Source organism: Entelurus aequoreus, linkage group LG02 (assembly GCF_033978785.1).
Source record: "Entelurus aequoreus isolate RoL-2023_Sb linkage group LG02, RoL_Eaeq_v1.1, whole genome shotgun sequence".
In the NCBI taxonomy this organism is placed as follows: domain Eukaryota; kingdom Metazoa; phylum Chordata; class Actinopteri; order Syngnathiformes; family Syngnathidae; genus Entelurus; species Entelurus aequoreus.
In genome coordinates, this window is record NC_084732.1 from 46,927,255 (window position 1) to 46,947,124 (window position 19,870).

The 19,870-nt window shown below is 38.8% G+C and overlaps 1 protein-coding gene across 1 annotated transcript in view; it reads left to right on the plus strand.

The window, feature by feature from the left end:
* The first annotated feature begins 8,644 nt into the window (after window positions 1–8,644).
* Window positions 8,645–19,870, plus strand: part of crispld2 (cysteine-rich secretory protein LCCL domain containing 2) — a 30,689-nt gene continuing 19,463 nt past the window's right edge. Inside the window, exons 1-3 of the mRNA XM_062028078.1 lie at window positions 8,645–8,764; window positions 13,128–13,441; window positions 15,866–15,984. Of these exons, the coding sequence (XP_061884062.1) occupies window positions 13,190–13,441; window positions 15,866–15,984 (371 nt within the window). The 5' untranslated portion in view covers window positions 8,645–8,764; window positions 13,128–13,189. The remainder of the gene's footprint in view (window positions 8,765–13,127; window positions 13,442–15,865; window positions 15,985–19,870) is intronic.

Consider the following 19,870-nt stretch of genomic DNA (forward strand, 5'->3'; position numbering starts at 1 on the left):
AGTTCATCCAGGACAGTTCGAAGGGGAAGGTGTATGTTGCCTGTAAATTTTGCAAAACAGACTTCTCCATTGAACACGAAAATGATATACTCATCATGAACGGAGAAGTTAAACAGGGACAATGTTGCCATCTAGTGGATAGCCACCAGAACACTGAAATTCAAGTATTTATTTTATTTATAATGTATAATAAAAAAAAAATAAAATAAAAAAAAAATAAACAAAAAAAAAAAAAAAAAAATTATATATATATATATATATATATATATATATATATATATATATATATATATATATATATATATATATATATATATATATATATAGCTAGAATTAACTGAAAGTCAAGTATTTTATATATATATATATATATATATATATATATATATATATATATATATATATATATATATATATATATATATATATATATATATATATATATATATATATATATATATATATATATATATATGAAATACTCGAGTTGGTGAATTCTAGCTGTAAATAACCACGCCCCCAACCACACACCCCCGCCCCCTACCCCCCACCTCCCGATATTGGAGGTCTCAAGGTTGGCAAGTATGATACTTCTCTTGTTGCCTTATTTGTATTTGACTTTATTAAATGTTTATCACAGCTGTTTAACACAGCTGTTTATTTATTTCATGGAGGAATGTAGTTAAGTAAAGAACTGGCGACCAATGTTATTAAAAAAAGTTTGGATTTTGAATCGAGAATCATTTTGAATCGAGAATCAAATTGAATCATGTGGTGCCCAAATATTCACAGCCCAACCACTTTACCTTGTTGGTTAAAGGCCTACTGAAACCCACTACTACCGACCACGCAGTCTGATAGTTTATATATCAATGATGAAATCTTAACATTGCAACACATGCCAATACGGCCGGGTTAACTTATAAAGTGCAATTTTAAATTTCCCGGGGAACTTCCGGTTCAAAACGCCTTTGAGGATGACGTATGCGCGTGACGTCAATCGTATATAACGGAAGTATTCGGACTCCATTGAATCCAATACAAAATAGCTGTCTTCATCTCATTCTGGATGTATTCTGGACATCTGTGTTGGTGAATCTGTTGCAATTAGTTCATTGCATTATGGAGAAAGAAGCTGAGCAAGCAAAGAAGAAAGTCGGTGCGAAGCGGAGTATTTTGCGAGGGAAGTCAGCAACACAACACAGTCGGTGTTTCATTGTTTACATTCCCGAAAGATGCAGTCAAGATCGAAGAACTCGGACAACAGAGACTCTTACCAGGAGGACTTTGACTTCGTTAACAGACGCAGACGCGATACTGTGAGTACGCTTCCAAACATTTGATCGCTTGCTATAACTAGCTTGAGCTAGTAGCTAGTAGCTAGTAGCTAGGAGCTAGGAGCTAGGAGCTAGCATAACAAACACCTAGGTGTTTGTTATGCGGGATTAATTTGTGGCATATTAAATATAAGTCTGGTTGTGTTGTGGCTAATAGAGTATATATATATGTCTTGTGTTTATTTACTGTTGTAGTCATTCCCAGCTGAATATCAGTTCCCACCCGCGCGCTTCCAAACATTTAATTGCTTGCCCGTACGTGCGTGTCATGTACGTAACTTTGGTTAAATATATAAGCTTTATGAACCTTGGGTTAGGTGAACGGTTCTTTGGGCTGAGTGAGTGTGTGTGTTGTGCAGGTGTTTGAATTGTATTGGCTGGTTACATATACGGGATCCCGTCCCTATTACTCGCTCGAGCTATAACTAGCTCGAGCTAGTAGCTAGTAGCTAGGAGCTAGCATAAAAAACACCTAGGTGTTTTTATGTGGGATTAATTTGTGGCATATTAAATATAAGCCTGGTCGTGTTGTGGCTAATAGAGTATATATATGTCTTGTGTTTATTTACTGTTTTAGTCATTTCCAGCTGAATATCAGGTCACCCCCGGCTCTCACAGCATCTTCCCAGCATCTGAATCGCTTCCACTCCCCACTAGTCCTCAGAGGTGTGGACTCGAGTCACATGACTTGGACTCGAGTCAGACTCGAGTCATGAATTTGATGACTTTGGACTCGACTTGACAAAATGTAAAGAGACTTGCAACTCGACTTAGACTTTAACATCAATGACTTGTGACTTCACTTGGACTTGAGCCTTTTGACTTGACATGACTTGCTACTTTCCCCAAAACCCAAAGATTAAAAAGTTATTTGGGAGCGCGCCGCTCCGTATTTTTCCTTTTCTTCGTCTGTGTCTATCAGCGTGTTGTTCCTGTCAGCTGGTGTGCGCTCAGTACAACAGCCAATCAAATTACATCTACGCTATTTTCATCCCACAGCTCTCATCCAATCAAATTGCAGGACAACCAAAGAAGAAGAATTGTCAAACAATGCGGCAGTGAGAAACAATTATGCCAAAGTTAATTTCGTTCGGGTATTAAAACTACGACTCGGTCAACAAAAAACGAATAGCCCTATGCAAATCATGCAGTTGGAATATTATAGACGGAGACGTAACAACTTCCAATTTCGTTCGACATTTGAAGATGCACAAAGAAGGGTAAGTTTTGAATGTAAGCTAACGTTTATTGGCTAAGTAACGTGACTTTTATTTGCTGTGTAGTTAAATCGGTGAGGCTGTAAACTCACTGCTAACGTTATAACCATAGACATCTTATAAGGGTACGCAGCATCGCGCGCTACTGCCTACAGGCGCAGACGAGACGCGGGGCCGCCATCTTGGAGTGGTGATCCGCTCCACTAGTGCAATTCATTTGGCAGGAGCAATGAACTGTCAGCGCATTTAATTCATTTTACCTCACTGAATACCACTGATTTTCACGCGCTTTTTTGTTATATGTGTAGCTATGATAAAGGACACATGTTTTGGCGTGTTTTATTATTCATAGTTTGCTTAACAGTAATATAATATTCTTATACGCTATACGTGACCAGACGTCCGAGATCAAAACTGGGAATATAATCCCAGAGAAAGGGGAAAAAAACGGTCAGCTATTTTTAAATTGAAGAAATAATATGATTAGGTTATATATACATGCGTATATCCTACATAAACAATGTATGAATACATTAGATATCTATATATCTTATAGACTGTATCTCTGTTGCTGCAGCAGCAGAGAGTTTATTCTGTCTTGACACTTTGTATTGATATTTTGTATTACATTCTTCCCTTAAATGATAATGTTTACAGTGATTGTTTTATATGTATTTTTTATGTATGTCGCTTTGGATAAAAGCGTCTGCCAAATACTTCAACATAAACATATATAAACACCTGTAAGTCTTTATATCAGCTAAAACCACCAATCTGTTTCACTGGATTCAGAATAAAACCAAATTCTGTCTTACCCAACAATGTTAGTATTTGAATATTGTTACTTGAAGACTTATTCCTGGTTACAATTATACTGTTAAGAAAGTATTGTCTTATATTTTGCCTAAAATGAGAATGCATCATAATCAGTGGCGGCTGGTGAATTTTGTTTTAGGTGGGGCTGAAAGTTTGTAAACCAAACCCATGTAGGGGGGTCATCCTCCCCCAGAAGATTTCTTTGTGATTTTCACATACAAATATTAAAGATCTTTGCTCCTTCTCAACTCTGTGGTAATATTATTTTCATAAAATACAACCAATAGTACATTAATGTTAAATCTTACTTGTGAAAAGTAATCACCCGATTTCTATTTTCAACAGTCCGCTCATTTGAGTTGGAAAACGCTGAACACCATCTTTGTTTTCTACCTGTCAACTGTCAGTTTAGGCTGCTCGCCGGCTCCTCATCACCACTTCAAGATGGCGGCCAAATTGCTCGTGTCACAGCAGCCAATGCTGCGTCTACTTATAAGATGTCTATGGTTATAACGTCATTGTAAACACGGCAATATGTTGTTTCCACTGCAGTTCGCTACCTTATTCATACTTTTTGTCAAGTGATTTTTTTTAAGCAGGGTTGCATGAGGTACCTATACTTAACGTTACGTTAGTCAATGTATCACACACAGTAACGTAACGTTAGACGGCGATCAGCAGCACCGCGTATTTTAGCCACCTACAAAAACACAAACATAGTCAAATAAAGGTCAGTTAAAATGTATACTATATTAAGAATATGTGAACGTATTGCATAGGGCCCTGACATCTAAAAAGTACAACTCTGTTCATTGTTTTGTTCATGTTTTTGTTATGTTTTTCATATGTACGCACACATCAACACACATACAGTATGAGATGAGATCAATGAGATAAGGTAAGAACATGATAGAAACTGCTGTGGAACTACCGGTAGTTACAATGCAATGTGCCAAGGAAATACAATGTTAACACTTTTGTGCAAATAAGTACAGTTGCACTTGTTTTTTCAAATGTGTTTATTCTGTAAAGGAATGAGTTAAATGTTTAAAATGACTGGATAATAGTGCTATTATGAACTGCAATGTCAGCACTATTTTTTTTCCTGCAATTTCAAATGCACTTGTTTTAATAAATAAATACAGCGTTTTAAAAGCATACACAATCTGTGTAAATATATTAGTCTGTGGTTAAAAGGACTTGAAAGGACTCGAAATTCAAAATGCAGGACTTGGGACTTGACTTGAGACTTTCCAGTCTTGACTTTGGACTTGACTCGGGACTTGCCTGTCTTGACTCTGGACTTGACTCGAGACTTGAGGGCAAAGACTTGAGACTTACTTGTGACTTGCAAAGCAATGACTTGGTCCCACCTCTGCTAGTCCTTCACTTGCACTTTACTCATCCACAAATCTTTCTTCATCCTCGCTCAAATTAATGGGGAAATCGTCGCTTTCTCGGTCCGAATCTCTCTCACTTCATGCGGCCATCATTGTAAACAATAGAGAACTTTGCGTATATGTTCATTTGACTACGTCACGCTACTTCCGGTAGGGGCATGTCTTTTTTTATCAGATACCAAAAGTTGCGATCTTTATCGTCGTTGTTCTATACTAAATCCTTTCAGCAAAAATATGGCAATATCGCGAAATGATCAAGTATGACACATAGAATAGATCTGCTATCCCCGTTTAAATAAAAGAATTTCATTTCAGTAGGCCTTTAATCTTCTTTTGTGTGCATTGGTAGGGAGGGGTGTCGACAACGCTGTGGTTACGTTCTGAATTTTTCAAACCACACATTGCTTGTCCATTGCTTTAATTGGACTCATATTGAGCTAGCAAAACTAGAACATGATGTAAAAAGGCAAAATAAACCCCACTTAAAAAGCTCACAAAGTAACACAGTAGTTAACAACAGCATTGCAGTGCTGACTGAAGGAGCACTAAAGATCGATCAGCCCGCCAACAATGGATGTGCTGCCGGTCACAAAATGGCACCACTGCACACAATGAGTGGATAAAACGTTCGTACACTGAGACAAAGTTTGGGCAACAATGCATATTTTTATTTGGTTTGTGGTTCGTAAATCAACAAGTTTGTACAACAAGGGGTTCTTAAATCGAGGTATCACTGTGTATTTTTTTTTTTATACCGCACATCATTTAATGTGACCAGCCGTTTAATTCAATGTGGTCTTCCACATCATTTAATTGGCCCACCACATCATTTAATGTGACCAGCCATGTCATTCAACGTGGTCTTCCACATCATTTAAGGTGGCCAACCACATCATTTAATGTGACCAGCCGTATAATTCAATGTGGTCTTCCACATAATTTAATGTGGCCCACCACATCATTTTATGTGACCAGCCATGTCATTCAACGTGGTCTTCTACATCATTTAAGGTGACCCACCACGCCATTAAAGTGGTCTTACACATCATTTAAGGTGGCCCACCACATCCTTTAATGTGACCAGCCATGTCATTCAACGTGGCCTTCCACATCATTTAATCTGGCCCACCCCATCATTTAATGTGACCAGCCATATCATTCAACGTAGTCTTCCACGTCATTTAATGGCCCACCACGTCATTAAAGTGGTCTTCCACATCATTTAAGGTGGCCCACCACGTCATTTAATGTGACCAGCCGATTAATTCAATGTGGTCTTCCACATCATTTAAGTTGGCCCACGATATCATTTAATATGACCAGCCGTTTAATTCAATGTGGTCTTCCACATCAATTAAAGTGGCCCACCACATGTGACCAGCCATATCATTCAATGTGGCCCACCACATCATTTAATGTGACCAGCCGTTTAAGTCAATGTGGTCTTCCATATCATTTAATGTGGCCAGCCGTTTAATTCAATGTGGTCTTTCACATCATTTAAGGTGGCCCACCCCATCATTTAATGTGACCAGCCATATCATTCAACGTAGTCTTCCACATCATTTAAGCTGGCCCACCACATCATTAAAGTGGTCTTCCACATCATTTAATGTGGCCCACCACATCATTTAATGTGACCAGCCGTTTAATTCAATGTGGTCTTCCACATCATTTAATGTGGCCCACCATATCATTTAATATGACCAGCCGTTTAATTCAATGTGGTCTTCCACATCAATTAAATTGGCCCACCACATGTGACCAGCCATATCATTCAATGTGGTCTTTCACATCATTTAAGGTGGCCCACCACATCATTTAATGTGACCAGCCGTTTAAGTCAATGTGGTCTTCCATATCATTTAAGGTGGCCAGCCGTTTAATTCAATGTGGTCTTTCACATCATTTAAGGTGGCCCACCACATCATTTAATGTGACCAGCCGTTTAATTCAATGTGGTCTTCCACATCATTTAAGGTGGCCCACCACATGTGACCAGCCGTTTAATTCAATGTGGTCTTCCACATCATTTAAGGTGGCCCACCACATCATTTAATGTGACCAGCCGTTTAATTCAATGTGGTCTTCCACATTATTTAATGTGGCCCTCCCCGTCATTTAATGTGACCAGCCATGTCATTCAACGTGGTCTTCCACATCATTTAAATTGGCCCACCACATGTGACCAGTCATGTCATTCAACGTGGTCTGCAACATCATTTAAGGTGGCCCACCACATCATTTAATGTGACCAGCCGTTTAATTCAATGTGGTCTTCCACATCATTTTAGGTGGCCCTCCCCATCATTTAATGTGACCAGCCATATCATTCAGGGCAGCCATATCTGCGATGTGGCCCTCAATGAAACTAAGTTTGACACCCCTGTTTTAAATAATGCCATATTGGAATGTAAACCCAAAATAATAAAGAGTACTAAACCAGTAGTGTTTGAAGTAATGACATAACTGGATGCGACTTTAAGGTTTTACTACTTATGTATAAAATACTCAACGGTCTAGCTCCATTTCATCTTGCTGATTGTATTGTACCATATGTCCCCGTCATAAATCTGCGTTCTATAGGGGGCTGTAGAGCGTTTTCTATTCGGGCTCCAATACTCTGGAATGCCCTACCAGTAACGGTTAGAGATGCTACCTCAGTAGAAGCATTTAAGTCCCATTTTAAAACTCAATTGTATACTTTAGCCTTTAACCTCTAAAGGCTTAGTGGCCACATGCGTGGACAGGACTTTTTAGCTCTTATTTCCAAAATTGTGTACACTACTGAATTGGGGTCTTATGCCGCTTATGTGGACACTTATACTGCTATCTGGTGGTGTCAGAAGAGTATAACATATAATGGAATTTGGAAAAAAAAGTGTACAAATAAAAATTAGCATGTCACTAAACATGAAGTACACATTTGTGTACGTATGGACTAAGTACATCATATCAAAAGATGATTTTTAGTTTTTATTCTAATTAGGGTCCAATAAGCCCAAATAGCAAAGAGAAATAAAAAAAAAAGTATGTAAACAAACAGCTTGGGCTTTAAGAGGTTAAATAGACCCCTCTTTTAGACCAGTTGATCTGCAGTCTCTTTTCTGCTCTGCCCCCCCTCTCTTGAGTGGAGAGGTTATCAGGTGACCACAGACGAGGCGCTAGCTGTTCAAAGTCGGGACCGGGGGTGGACCGCTCATCTGTGCATCAGTTGGGGACGTCTCCATTCAAGATGATCTCCTGCTGGCCCCACTATGGATTGGACTCTCACACTATTAACTAGATCCACTCGACATCGCCCCCACATCTGCGGTCCCCTCCAAGGTTTCTCGTTGTTCCCATTGGGTTGAGGTTTTTTTTTGCCCTGATGCGGGATCTAAGCCGAGGATGTCGTTGTGGCTTGTGCAGCCCTTTGAGACATCTGTGATTAAGGGCTATATTAATAAACTTTGATTGATCGATTGATTGATCGTGTCCATTAGTACATGACCATATTTCAATGGATCATCATGTCTAAATGTTTGTCCCCTAATGACACATAGTAAATACTTCATGTTTATCTTTTTGTTCAGACTCCTCCAATATGACTTTCACCACAACAGAATTGAGAGAGAAGAGCATTTTTGACAAACTTCTTTGGAGATATCTGAGTCAGTGCTGCTGGACTCATTTTTTAGCGTGGTGATTAACATTAGTTGTAGTTTTCCTCCTGACGTGAGGCTGCTCCTGCTGCTGGTGTGCAGTCTGAGCCAGGAACATTTCAGGGAGGCTGGCGCGGGGGAGTGGGGAGATTTTTTTTTTTTCCCCACCCCTCCTCTGATCCTGAGGGGTCCTATCTCTATATAAGGCTTTTGGAGCTGCTCAAGGACTGAAGACCCACGCTCCTGCATATAGCCAACTTTTAGTAGATCTTCACACACACACGCACGCACGCACACGGGAATACAAGACAACTCTCCAGCAAGTGGATACTGACCAGGAACAATCAGAGGTGAGCGAGAACACTTTTTTCAGCTGTTTTGAGTAAACCTCTCGTTCTCCTTCTGCATTTGGTGCATCCTCAAGTTGATGCTCAATAATAAAGAATTGATAATGATGCTCTTCTTCAATGACTTTATTATAACATACCGTACTAGCTTATACTATAATATAAGATGCAGGAATGTTGCTTAGTGTAAGCATCTCTGATAAAAGTGATTGACAGGTGGTGGCTCACTTCTCGCCACCTTAGTCAGCTGGGGAAAAGACCCCGGCTTCCTTTAACCACGACACCTCCATGGTTGCAAATATTAAGAGGCTGCTAAAACCTACCCCAGCTAAATCAGGGTTATCATATTATTTTAGTAATTATTATCTGGGAGGCGCAAAAAGTTACCAAACATGGTTCCTTGCCTGATAAAGCGCAGCCATGCTTCATTATGTGGAAATGAATTATGTATTTATTTTTCAATTCAAAAACATGTTAAACGTCTCTGAAAAAGGTTGGATAAAATAATAATAATAAAAAAAAAAAAGGTAACACTTTAGTATGGGGAACATATTCTAGACTTAATTTAGAGTTATTTGGACACTAGGAGAACATATAACGGTTAGGGTTAGGGTTAATAATAAGCAATAATTCTGACGTTATTGAGGGAAGACTCTTAGTTAATGGCTTACTGGATGTATAATGAGGCCATGCAGAATAAGGTATTAATAAGTACTTAATAATGACTAATTAAGAGCCAATATGTTACTCATTTGCATGTTAATAAGCTACTAATTAATGGTGAATATGTTCCCCATACTAAAGTGTTACCAAAAAAAACAAAACGCTCTGCTTCTACCAACTCCTTTTCAGACATGTGGAATTGTGCAAGTGATATTCTTTATTGTACTTTTGTAAATCATGTTAAAAAAAAAGACTAAACCACTCGAGCAAACCTTCCTGAAAATGAGTGCAATCTACAAGAGGTCGGAATCTTTGTGTCAATTTGTCACTTTAACACGATTCTCGTAATATTTTATTGGCTATATAAATTGGAAGAAAACCTTATGAAAAATGATAACATGCTACAATAGCTCCTCTTGGGTGCTCAATAATTGTTTATTTTTTTAATCGAAAAATGGATTCTTAAAAAAAATAAATTGCCAAAACCAAATATTTTAATCGATTCTTGAAAATGATGAATCGATTTAAGTTCGTAATTATTAAAAGTGAATCGATTATTTTGAACATCTTTACAATCTACTCACGTCTTCACATTTGTGTAGCGTTGAGGTGAAGCGAAGGTCTTCTCATGGCCAGTTGTGGCTCCAGCTCGTCCGTGCCTGTCACTGGGGTCTAAAACTCAGGAGAGTGTGAGAAAGGCCCAAACAGAGAAGCTGCTCGAGGTTGAGTGTGAAGAAAGAGGGCAGCAGGAGCGACGGTGCAGGCAGGGTGTGGTGCCTGGCTCAGCTGCCCCGCTGGAAGCCCGTGCCCTGTCAGTGTTGGCACTCTGTGTTGGCGCAGCAGCTGATGCCAAACCTCAAGCTGACGTTTTTTTTTTGCAGCCTGAGGGAAAGTGAAGGTGAAGGGATACAAGGATTGAAGCAAAGAAGTGTGAGTCTTGTTTATTTTGTGATGTCTCGTCCTGCATGAACTCTCTACGCCATTGTTTACCACCACAACCGCCTTGACTCTGTTTTATTGATCATTATTATCCCAGACTGAATTTAATGATGGCGGTGTCTCTCCAGGATCATGTGAGCAACATGAAGAAAACCTCTGACTCACTTGAGAGGTCATGTATGTCATATACACCTTGAATATGAGATTACCTTTTTTCTATAGGGAAAAATATATTCCGAAGAGTTGGTAGGGCACAATGGGTCACAGTATTAGGTACACCTTCACATATGACCTCGGAATATTAGAAATATATTAATCAAACATTATGTGTTTTTATTGTTTAACATTATCATTGACATGTGCAGGTGTATCTAATGTTGTGTCCAGTGTGTATACAATGTCCAAATGAATTTAATGGTATTGAAAATGACTGTTTTGTTGTGTATTTATTAACACTGTGAGGACGTTCAATTTTATTTATCTTTAAAGATTTTGAAGGGTGTAAAAACATTTTGGATTCATATTTTTTTGCTCAGATGTCTCAATAAATTTCAGTCCAAAACAAATATCAATTATGTAATGTCTTTTTCTTTTAACTTTGACCCCTTTGAAAGGCCTTTTGATGAGATATGTCACATTATTATTAAATTAGGAAAACCACCCATGATATACAATTTTATACTAATTGAAAATGGTTTCATTTTTTTTCATTTATATTTTTATTCATCATTTTATTATTTCTAACCTAATTTGATCCAAAGGCCTTCAAAGGGTTAAAATGAAGTATGTTTTTAGGCTGAAGTTGATTGAGTGAAAAATGAATCTGAAATGTAATCTAAAATGTCCAAAAAATGAAGGTCTTTTATGTCCTGTTTGGCTTTGGGTTATTGTTGAATAACTGCGAGTGTATCGTACACCTGTGAAAGAATTGGACATTGAAATGTAAAAATCTTACATGGAAAAAAAACCCTCTCATGAAAATTGATGTATAATGATTTAAAAAAAATATGGCCCAAAATACAGCAAACATTTACTGAAAGGACAAACAAGTCAGCCTTTGTCCCCTGAGGGTTGAAAAAAAAAAAAAAAGTTATTTATCTTCACTAGGGAAGTGATTGTTGGATGAGGTGATCAATTTCCGAGTAATAGTGTAGGAGAAAACCAATGATAGGTTAGTAGTGATTTATGCACTGTAAAAGTTTACCAGGAATTCGCAGTACTCACAATAAAACATTGTAATCAAAATTTACTGTAATACTAAAACAAATGACTGTAAAAAATATGATACTCTTATATTTCACAGCAATTAACTGTTAATTCACACTAAGATTTACAGTACTGTATTTTCCGGACTATAAGTCGCTACTTTTTTTTCCACGCTTTGAACCATGCGGCTTATAAAACGGTGCGGCTTATTTATGGATTTAATTCCGCTACAGCCATAATCTTTTGTATTCAACAAATAGTTTTCATAAAACACACAGAGAGACACTGAAAAGGTGTGGTAAACCAAGTCATACTTACTAAACCGTCACGTTTGGTAGGAGTGTTTTCATGCATAGTTGTACGTGAATTGATTAACGTACAATTCACGTACACATTAACGTACACATTAACGTCATATTAAAGTTGAAAAACGTATTCGGGTGTTACCATTTAGTGGTCAATTGTACGGAATATGTACTGTACTGTGCAATCTACTAATAAAAGTTTCAATCAATCAATCAATCAACGTGCAATCGTAATGTAATCAAGCTTGGATCGTTAGCATTAGCTAAAATGCTAACATGTTTACGAGTGTCTATATTAGTATTATTAACTTACAATGGTATTCTTATTGTATTGTTTCATTTTCACTAATTCCTCAGTAAATTCACCAAAATGTCACTGCGGAGTTATAGAATCTGTTTAGCTGATTGGAGAGTTAGCTTCCACAGCTAGCGGGTCCATTACGATGACTTCTGTTTTGTTTGATCAGCCGTTATACTGCCGTGTGACAGGCAACAATTAAGGTATGCAAATAAATATTTACATAACTCATGAATAACTAATTTCACACCGTATCTGAGGCTTACAGTCTGGTGTGGCTAACACATGGAAAAGAAATGTATTCTAAAATTTAAAATAAAGCTTTATTTGTCCCCGGGGGACAACATCGCTCAGTGGCCTAGTGGTTAGAGTGTCCGCCCTGAGATCGGTAGGTCGTGGGTTCAAACCCCGGCCGAATCATACCAAAGACTATAAAAATGGGACCCATTACCACTCAGCATCGAGGGTTGGAATTGGGGGTTAAATCACCAAAAATGATTCCCGGGCGCGGGTACCACTGCTGCTCACTGCTCCCCTCACCTCCCAGGGGGTGAAGGTGATGGGTCAAATGCAGAGGATAATCTCACCCCACCAAGTGTGTGTGTGTGACAATCATTAGTACTTTAACTTTAACTTGAATTTGTTAGTTGTAACAGTTCAGTCCTGTGAAATATACAATTTAATGCAATTATTAGCCAGTAATGTGCTGTGAATTTACAATGAACATGTTTACAGTGTGATATCATAAGCAACACAACAAAGGTGATGGTGTTGCTATCTTCATTTCTGCTTCATGCAAAATTATTGGAATGCCATCTGTATTTGAACCCATGACTCATATTACATTGTGACATAATTGACAATAACTGGACGTGACACTACATCACATCTATGTGTAATCTCTCAATTGTTGTAAAAAAAAGGAAGTCACTGATGAAACGTTTTCTCCCTGCAGGTTACGTGCGGCCCACCTCTCCTCCTCTCATCTACACACAAGTCAAGCCTGACGTGTCAACGATGGCCTTCATCCCTCTCCTCTGCCTCCTGCTGCTCTCCTGGCTGGGCCCAGCAACGTCTCTCTTCCTGCCCGACTCCAAGGAACTCCGGCAGCTGCTGAGCCGCTACCAGGAAGAAGTAGGCCAGAACAGCACCGGCGGCGGCGGCAGAAGCAGGCGTGCCATCCGCTGGTCCGACCGGGAGGAGGTCCTCCAGCTGCACAACAAGCTCAGGGCCTCGGTCTACCCGAGTGCTTCCAACATGGAGCACATGGTGAGTGGGTGTTTCAAATGCACATGACATTGATTTCAACATGTCAGCAGAAAAGTACAATAATAAAGCACTGCAATAATAAAAGAGATTATTACCCAGCTACTTTTCTATAATAAAGCTGACTTTGTGCCTGTTTCATGCTGGAGAAGACCAGCCAGGGAGGGGAGGGGAGCATGCATGGCACAAGTGGGCAATTATTGTTGTTGGGACTCCCTGAAGGTTAGGCAGTGTGTTAGTGTTAGTGTGTGTGTGCGACCACCAAAAGGCTGGAAATTTACTGCTGGGCCGTCATCTCTGCTTTCCACGCAGTTTAGTTGATTTGTGGTGGACTTTGACCAGAAGCGCATTAGAAGGTTTTTGTTTTACGGCTATTCAAGTCAGCTGAACCACATCTGGACCGTACTGATTCTCGGTGGATGTTGAATACACAGAGGAACCTCGATTTATGAATTTAGCTGATTCTTGAACAGGGTTCGTAAATAGAAAAGTTCAGACATTGAAGCAGATTTTTACATAGGAAACGATGTAAACATGAATAATGGCTTGCAGCCACGACAAAAGTCCCCATTTTAGTAAAAGTGTGTACACTTAATACAATACTGTATAAAGTGTTAAATATTACTCTACGTCAAACAAAAATAACAAGGTGATGATGGATCAACGTTTCTATTTACCGTATTTTCTGGGTTCAGAGTACACTGGTATTCAAGCCGCAACCACCAAATTTGAGAAGAAAAATATATTTTTACATATTTTAACCGCTCTGGACTATTAGCTGGAGATATATACCGGCACGAAAGATTTTGTAAATGTTTATTTACATGTCTTAATCCAAATGGCGCCTGTAACATGGCAGTAAAACGATTGATCAAACAAAACAGTCATCGTCATGGACCCACTAGCGCCGGAATCTCGCCCTCTAATCAGCTAAACAGACCCAATAACTCCATGGTGACGTTTTGGTGAATTTACAAAAATGATACAATAAATAAAGAATGCCATTGTAGGTTAGTACTAACTCAAACACTTGTAAACGTGTTAGCACATTCGCTAATGTTAACAACGCTAGATTAATTACATTACAATAGCACGTACAAATATGCATTAAAACACTCAGGACGGTTTCGTAAGTTTAAACATTTTTAGTTATATTGTAAAACTTACAAACGTTGCTTAGATTGATAAAGGAAGAATCATTTTCAGCAAAAACATTATGGTTATACTTCCGGTCCAAGGTACGAAACAGGAAGTACATTTTCAACCCACAGCACCTGCAGTGAGCAAACTTGTTCAAAAAATGGCGCCATAACATAAACAATAACACATCTTTTCAGAGTCTCTGCCAGTGTAATATGAAAACTATTGGATGAATAAAAAACATTTTGGCCGCTAGCAAAGAAAAATCCATAAATTAGTTGTACCGTATCATAGGCCGCAGGTTTCAAAGCGTAGGAAAAAAGTAGCGGCTTATAGTCTGGAAAATACGGTGAAAACAAAGTCAATAAACTGAACTGTCCTTATTTATAGTCACACTGCTTACACTCACACACACAGTCACTAGCCCTGTGGTGCACTCAGTTTGAAATCACAAACTCCCTAACTTTAACAGCCAGGTTGCTACAATTATTAGGAACAACAAATGAAATCCACTTTACCTTGTTGGTTAATCTTCTTGGTGTGCAGCGGAAAAAAGGAGAAGGAGGAAGCGACGCAGTGTTGACAACGCTGTGGATACTTCCAAAATGTTTGAAACCACACATCACTTGTCCATTTCGGCTAGCGAAACTAGAAAAATGCTGTAAAAAGGCTTAAAAGCCCACAAAGTAGCAATTAGCACAGTAGTTAACGCCAGCACTAGACATCAATCAGCTCGCCTAAAATGAATGTGCTGCCTGGTTCAAAATGGCTGCTCTGCAGGCATACAATGGGTGGATGAAATGTTTGAACACGAGACAAGGTTCATACAACAGAGCATATTTTTATTCGGTCTGTTGTTTGCAAGTACGTATAGGAGGGGTTCGTAGATTGAAGTCCCGCCTTAAAACCTCTAAAGGCCTTATTTGGCCACCTTTTAGGTCTTATTTCCAAAATTGTGTACACTACTGAATTGGGGTCTTATGCCGACATGTGGACAGTTATACTGCTATCTGGTGGTGTCAGAAGAGTATAACATACAATGGAATTTGGTAAAAAAGTGTAAAAATAAGAATTAGCATGTTACTACACATGAAGTACACGTTTGTGTACTTATGGACTAAGTACATCATATCAAAATAGGATTTTTAGTTTTTATTCTAATTAGGGTCCAATAAGCCCAAATAGCAAAGAGAAATAAAAAAAGAATGTAAACAAACAGCTTGGGCCTTAAGAGGGTATAGTATACTGTGTATTTGCCTGCTCTAAAGTGTTTGGTGATGTCCACAGGTGTGGGACGATGAGCTGGAGAGGTCCGCCACTCACTGGGCCGAGGTGTGTCATTGGGATCACGGACCTCAGGACCTGCTCATGTCCATCGGACAGAACCTGGGAGTTCACTGGGGCAGGTAAGACGGCTCTGAGATGTTGCATGTTTTAATATAAAATACAATTATTCAAATATATTTAGTAACTACAGAAGCATAGACTCCCACCAAGGGTGAACTTTTAACAAAAGTGAACTGTTTGGTTTGTAGGCCATTTTGATCCTACATTGAGCTCCTACATTTACACCACTGCAACTTAAAAACAAAATGAAAAATAAATAAATATAAAAAGTAATCAAAAATATGTAGTGTACACATGGTCCTTGTAAGCAAAAGTAGATTTTCCTTGGTCTACCCCCCAAAAGGTTAATTGCAAATTGGTTAGTGCTAGTTAATAGAACTATGAGAATGTAAAATGGTTATGTAAATATAAAGGGACAAAGAGCAGACATCAAAAAAAGCCAAACGATATTTCATTAGTAGGATCAGCACTAAAATGCACAGCTTTCAATGTCCTGAAAGGTAACAAACGTGTAAAGGGAGAAAAAAAATGTGGATCAGCAGCCTAATTACAATTTGCATCAAAATGTTGTGAGGTAATGGATTTTTTCCCCCACACCTTCACAATACATTTCAAGAAACAACAATGAAAAGTTCCTGAGGTAACATACATAGGGCCTGATCTACTAAAGGTTTGCATGTACTTAAACGTGCAAATTTGATAGCACACGCAAAGCTGATATAGTTAGATCCTGCAAACAGGATCGCGTCTCTCAAGAGAGCAAAATTAGGAGCACAATCGATTTAACGTGCCTGTCTTCATGCATATGCAGAATATATTCTGATCATCAGAACACCCACAATGCTGGGAGGAGAAAATGCAAATACAGTCATTCAGCAAGCGCAATGTGATTTTTCAATGCTGAAACTGTTCAGCAGGCGCTGCTTTGTGTCTTTATTTAGCACGTTTGAAAGTTACGTGCAAACTGACACAGTTACGCACACGGCTGTGAGAAAGGAGGCCATTGCGCGGCAAAAACAGCTTGACAGAGAATTTTTTATCCTACATGTGTGTCAAGATATGAAGACTGTCAGAAATAAAACATATTAGAAATATCGTCTATTCTGCAATACCATTTTATATTCTTATAGGTGCTGGATGACTTAAGGCGCTGTTTGAAACAAACTAAAATGGTGCGTTTTGGTGTGTGCTGGTGTTTATTTCTAATGGTGTTTGTTTTTTCATATAGGAAATATATTATTATGATATATCTCCTCCATGAAAAAATATGCATATTTTTGCGCTTGGAACATTCCCGACGCATGAATGCATTGCGGTGTTGTGTTGTGCGTCTAGAAAATAGTTTGTGTTGTTTATATTGAGATTCTATATTGCGGAAAAGATGTTACATATTATACTGGAGATGTGTGCTGCTTGTTCAACATAGCAAAGGGGTTAAGGAGCATAAAAATTAATGTGGAGAATAATGAGTGTTTCCATGTGCACATAATGCCAGGAGTATATGCAAAAACCTAATTGAATTTTACACTTGTTATCAATTGTACACACAGTCTCACAGTCATAGTACACACAATTGTATAGTTTGTACATGTTGGTTAGCGCGTGGTATTTTAATCTTAGTACATCAGGCCCTAAATGTACTATTATGTATATGCTATCAAATAAGGCAAATAATGTGATCGTATATTTATTGCAAAGTAGCCAATTTCAATTAATCAACAGGATTGATTCAAATTAATAATTTCATTGAATTATCACACACTTTTGACAGTCAAATCTATTTAAAATAATCCTCAACAATATTATAAGGCTGACAAAATGGTTCATAATCTTATTAACCAATTAATTGTTTATCTTTTCAACAAACAGTTTGGTGAAGGCCCTTTTCTGTTGTGGTTTGGTGTGGAAGAACAAGTATTATCCCCCAGAGGACATGAGAAAATATGGCGTTCGCCATTCCTATACTAGTCCGTCCCAAAAGTGCTTGTTTAGTGGGGCTCGGGGCTTTTAAGCTCTTCCACCCCAAATTCACCCAAGCAGCCCTTTATGAACCTTGCATTGGACACTGGGAACAGAAATACCTTCTCTAAAACACCCTTTAGTACAGGGGTGGGCAATTAATTTTTACCGGGGGCCGCATGAGCAACACGAGCACTGCTGGAGGGCCACATCGACAATATTTCAATTAAATTTTGCTCAATATTATTTTTGATATATACCGTAAGATAAATAATAATAATAATAATAATAATAATAATTAATAATAATAGTAATACTTCAACATAGTGTGTGTAACGGCATTCCATGACTAATATAAATAAATTAACATTAATAATAAATGACAGTAAAATAAGCACACGTATGACTGAGGAGTCATAGTGTAACTTTGTGTGGTGTTTGAGTTGTCCGACTTTTTGTGTGGCCATAAACGCACCAGTGGTTTAGTGCTATGCGTGTTGGTGACAGATGACAAGTTGGTTTTGGCCTGGTTTGTACGGCAGAAAATTACTAGTTTTTCGAGATAGAAGTGTTTTACTTATGTTTTTGGTGTGGTTATGTCCGAATATAAACAGTTTTGCTCAATAAAGTGATCGATATAATTCCTGTCCTCGAAGCATCTCGATAGACGTTACAATAATTGAACGGTGTTCAATTGAACGGTGTTGACGAACACCGTTAGGGCCGCTTGTTGTCACTGTCACTCAAAGTTGCATTGCAAAATTACATAGAATAAATATGTTTATTTTGTTTAGAATTCAGATGGGATTTGATTTGGTGCGCGGCATATATTTGCTGCGCGCAGCAGATGCTTGAGCAGTGCGCAATTGCGCAGGCACGCACCTTAGAGGGAACGTTGCTTTGCAGTCCATGTCTTGTTGGAAACACGCCATTCTTCATCAACTTTTCTCTTTTTAGCGTCTCGGGTGTAAACCGTGCATCACTTGTCGCTGCATGTGCACCTTCACTCACAGGTTACACACGGACATACGCCCATAAATAATACTTTTCAAAATAAAAGCAGCACAGTTGTATTGCGCGCACGACATAGATGTTTTTTCAACTTTATTTTGTTATTTTATGATTGCAGCTGTTCACATTCACTCACAATCACGCACACGCATACGTCCACACGGAAGTAATACAAATAACGATTTTCAAAACAAAAGCAACACCGTTGTATTGCACACTCGACATAGATACTTTTTAAAATGTATTTTGTAATTTATAATTGGCCTCACGCGGGCCGGACAGGGACGCACAAAGGGCCGGATGCGGCCCGCGGGCCGCAGAATGCCCAGGTCTGCTTTAGTAGGACTACAGAACACAAATGGTGAGCCGGCAGTCCTAGATTAGGTCTAACATCAGTGACGTTTAACCTCAAAAATGTTCACGGTAACACACATCTTGTAGGAAGTCCTCCAAGAAAAAGAACATTTTCCCTCCATATCCCCTCCTTGTAATGTCCCAATACTTGCGTCCATACTTGTGTAAAGGTTGACTTTGTAATGAATGAATGTTTGTGTGTGTGTGTGTGTGCGCACACAGTAGGCATGACAGTGTGTTGCTATGACACCAGGTGCCCTTCCAGGAATCTGCTCTCATTCTCACAGAGCCGAGCATCCCTCCCCCCTTCATCCCCCCATCTTTTCTTCCTGTGCCAGCTCACCCAGTGTGAAGTCCCTTCTTTCCGCTCCCTTTGCACTCCCCCATCAAGCTCAGCACATTTCAATACCGTAAAAAGACATGTTTATATTGCGACCTCGCACTGGTTTGTCAGGCGGAGGGCTTGTGTTTAGTTTTGCTTTGATTCTTTGTTGTTTTTCTCAACCTAAATTTAATTTCCCATGTCTGTAAAGGGGAATAAAAGCATAATGAGGCTCATGTGGTGTTTCTAATGTCTGGCCAGGGCACCTGGCAGACCCCTCATATGATACCCCCTACATC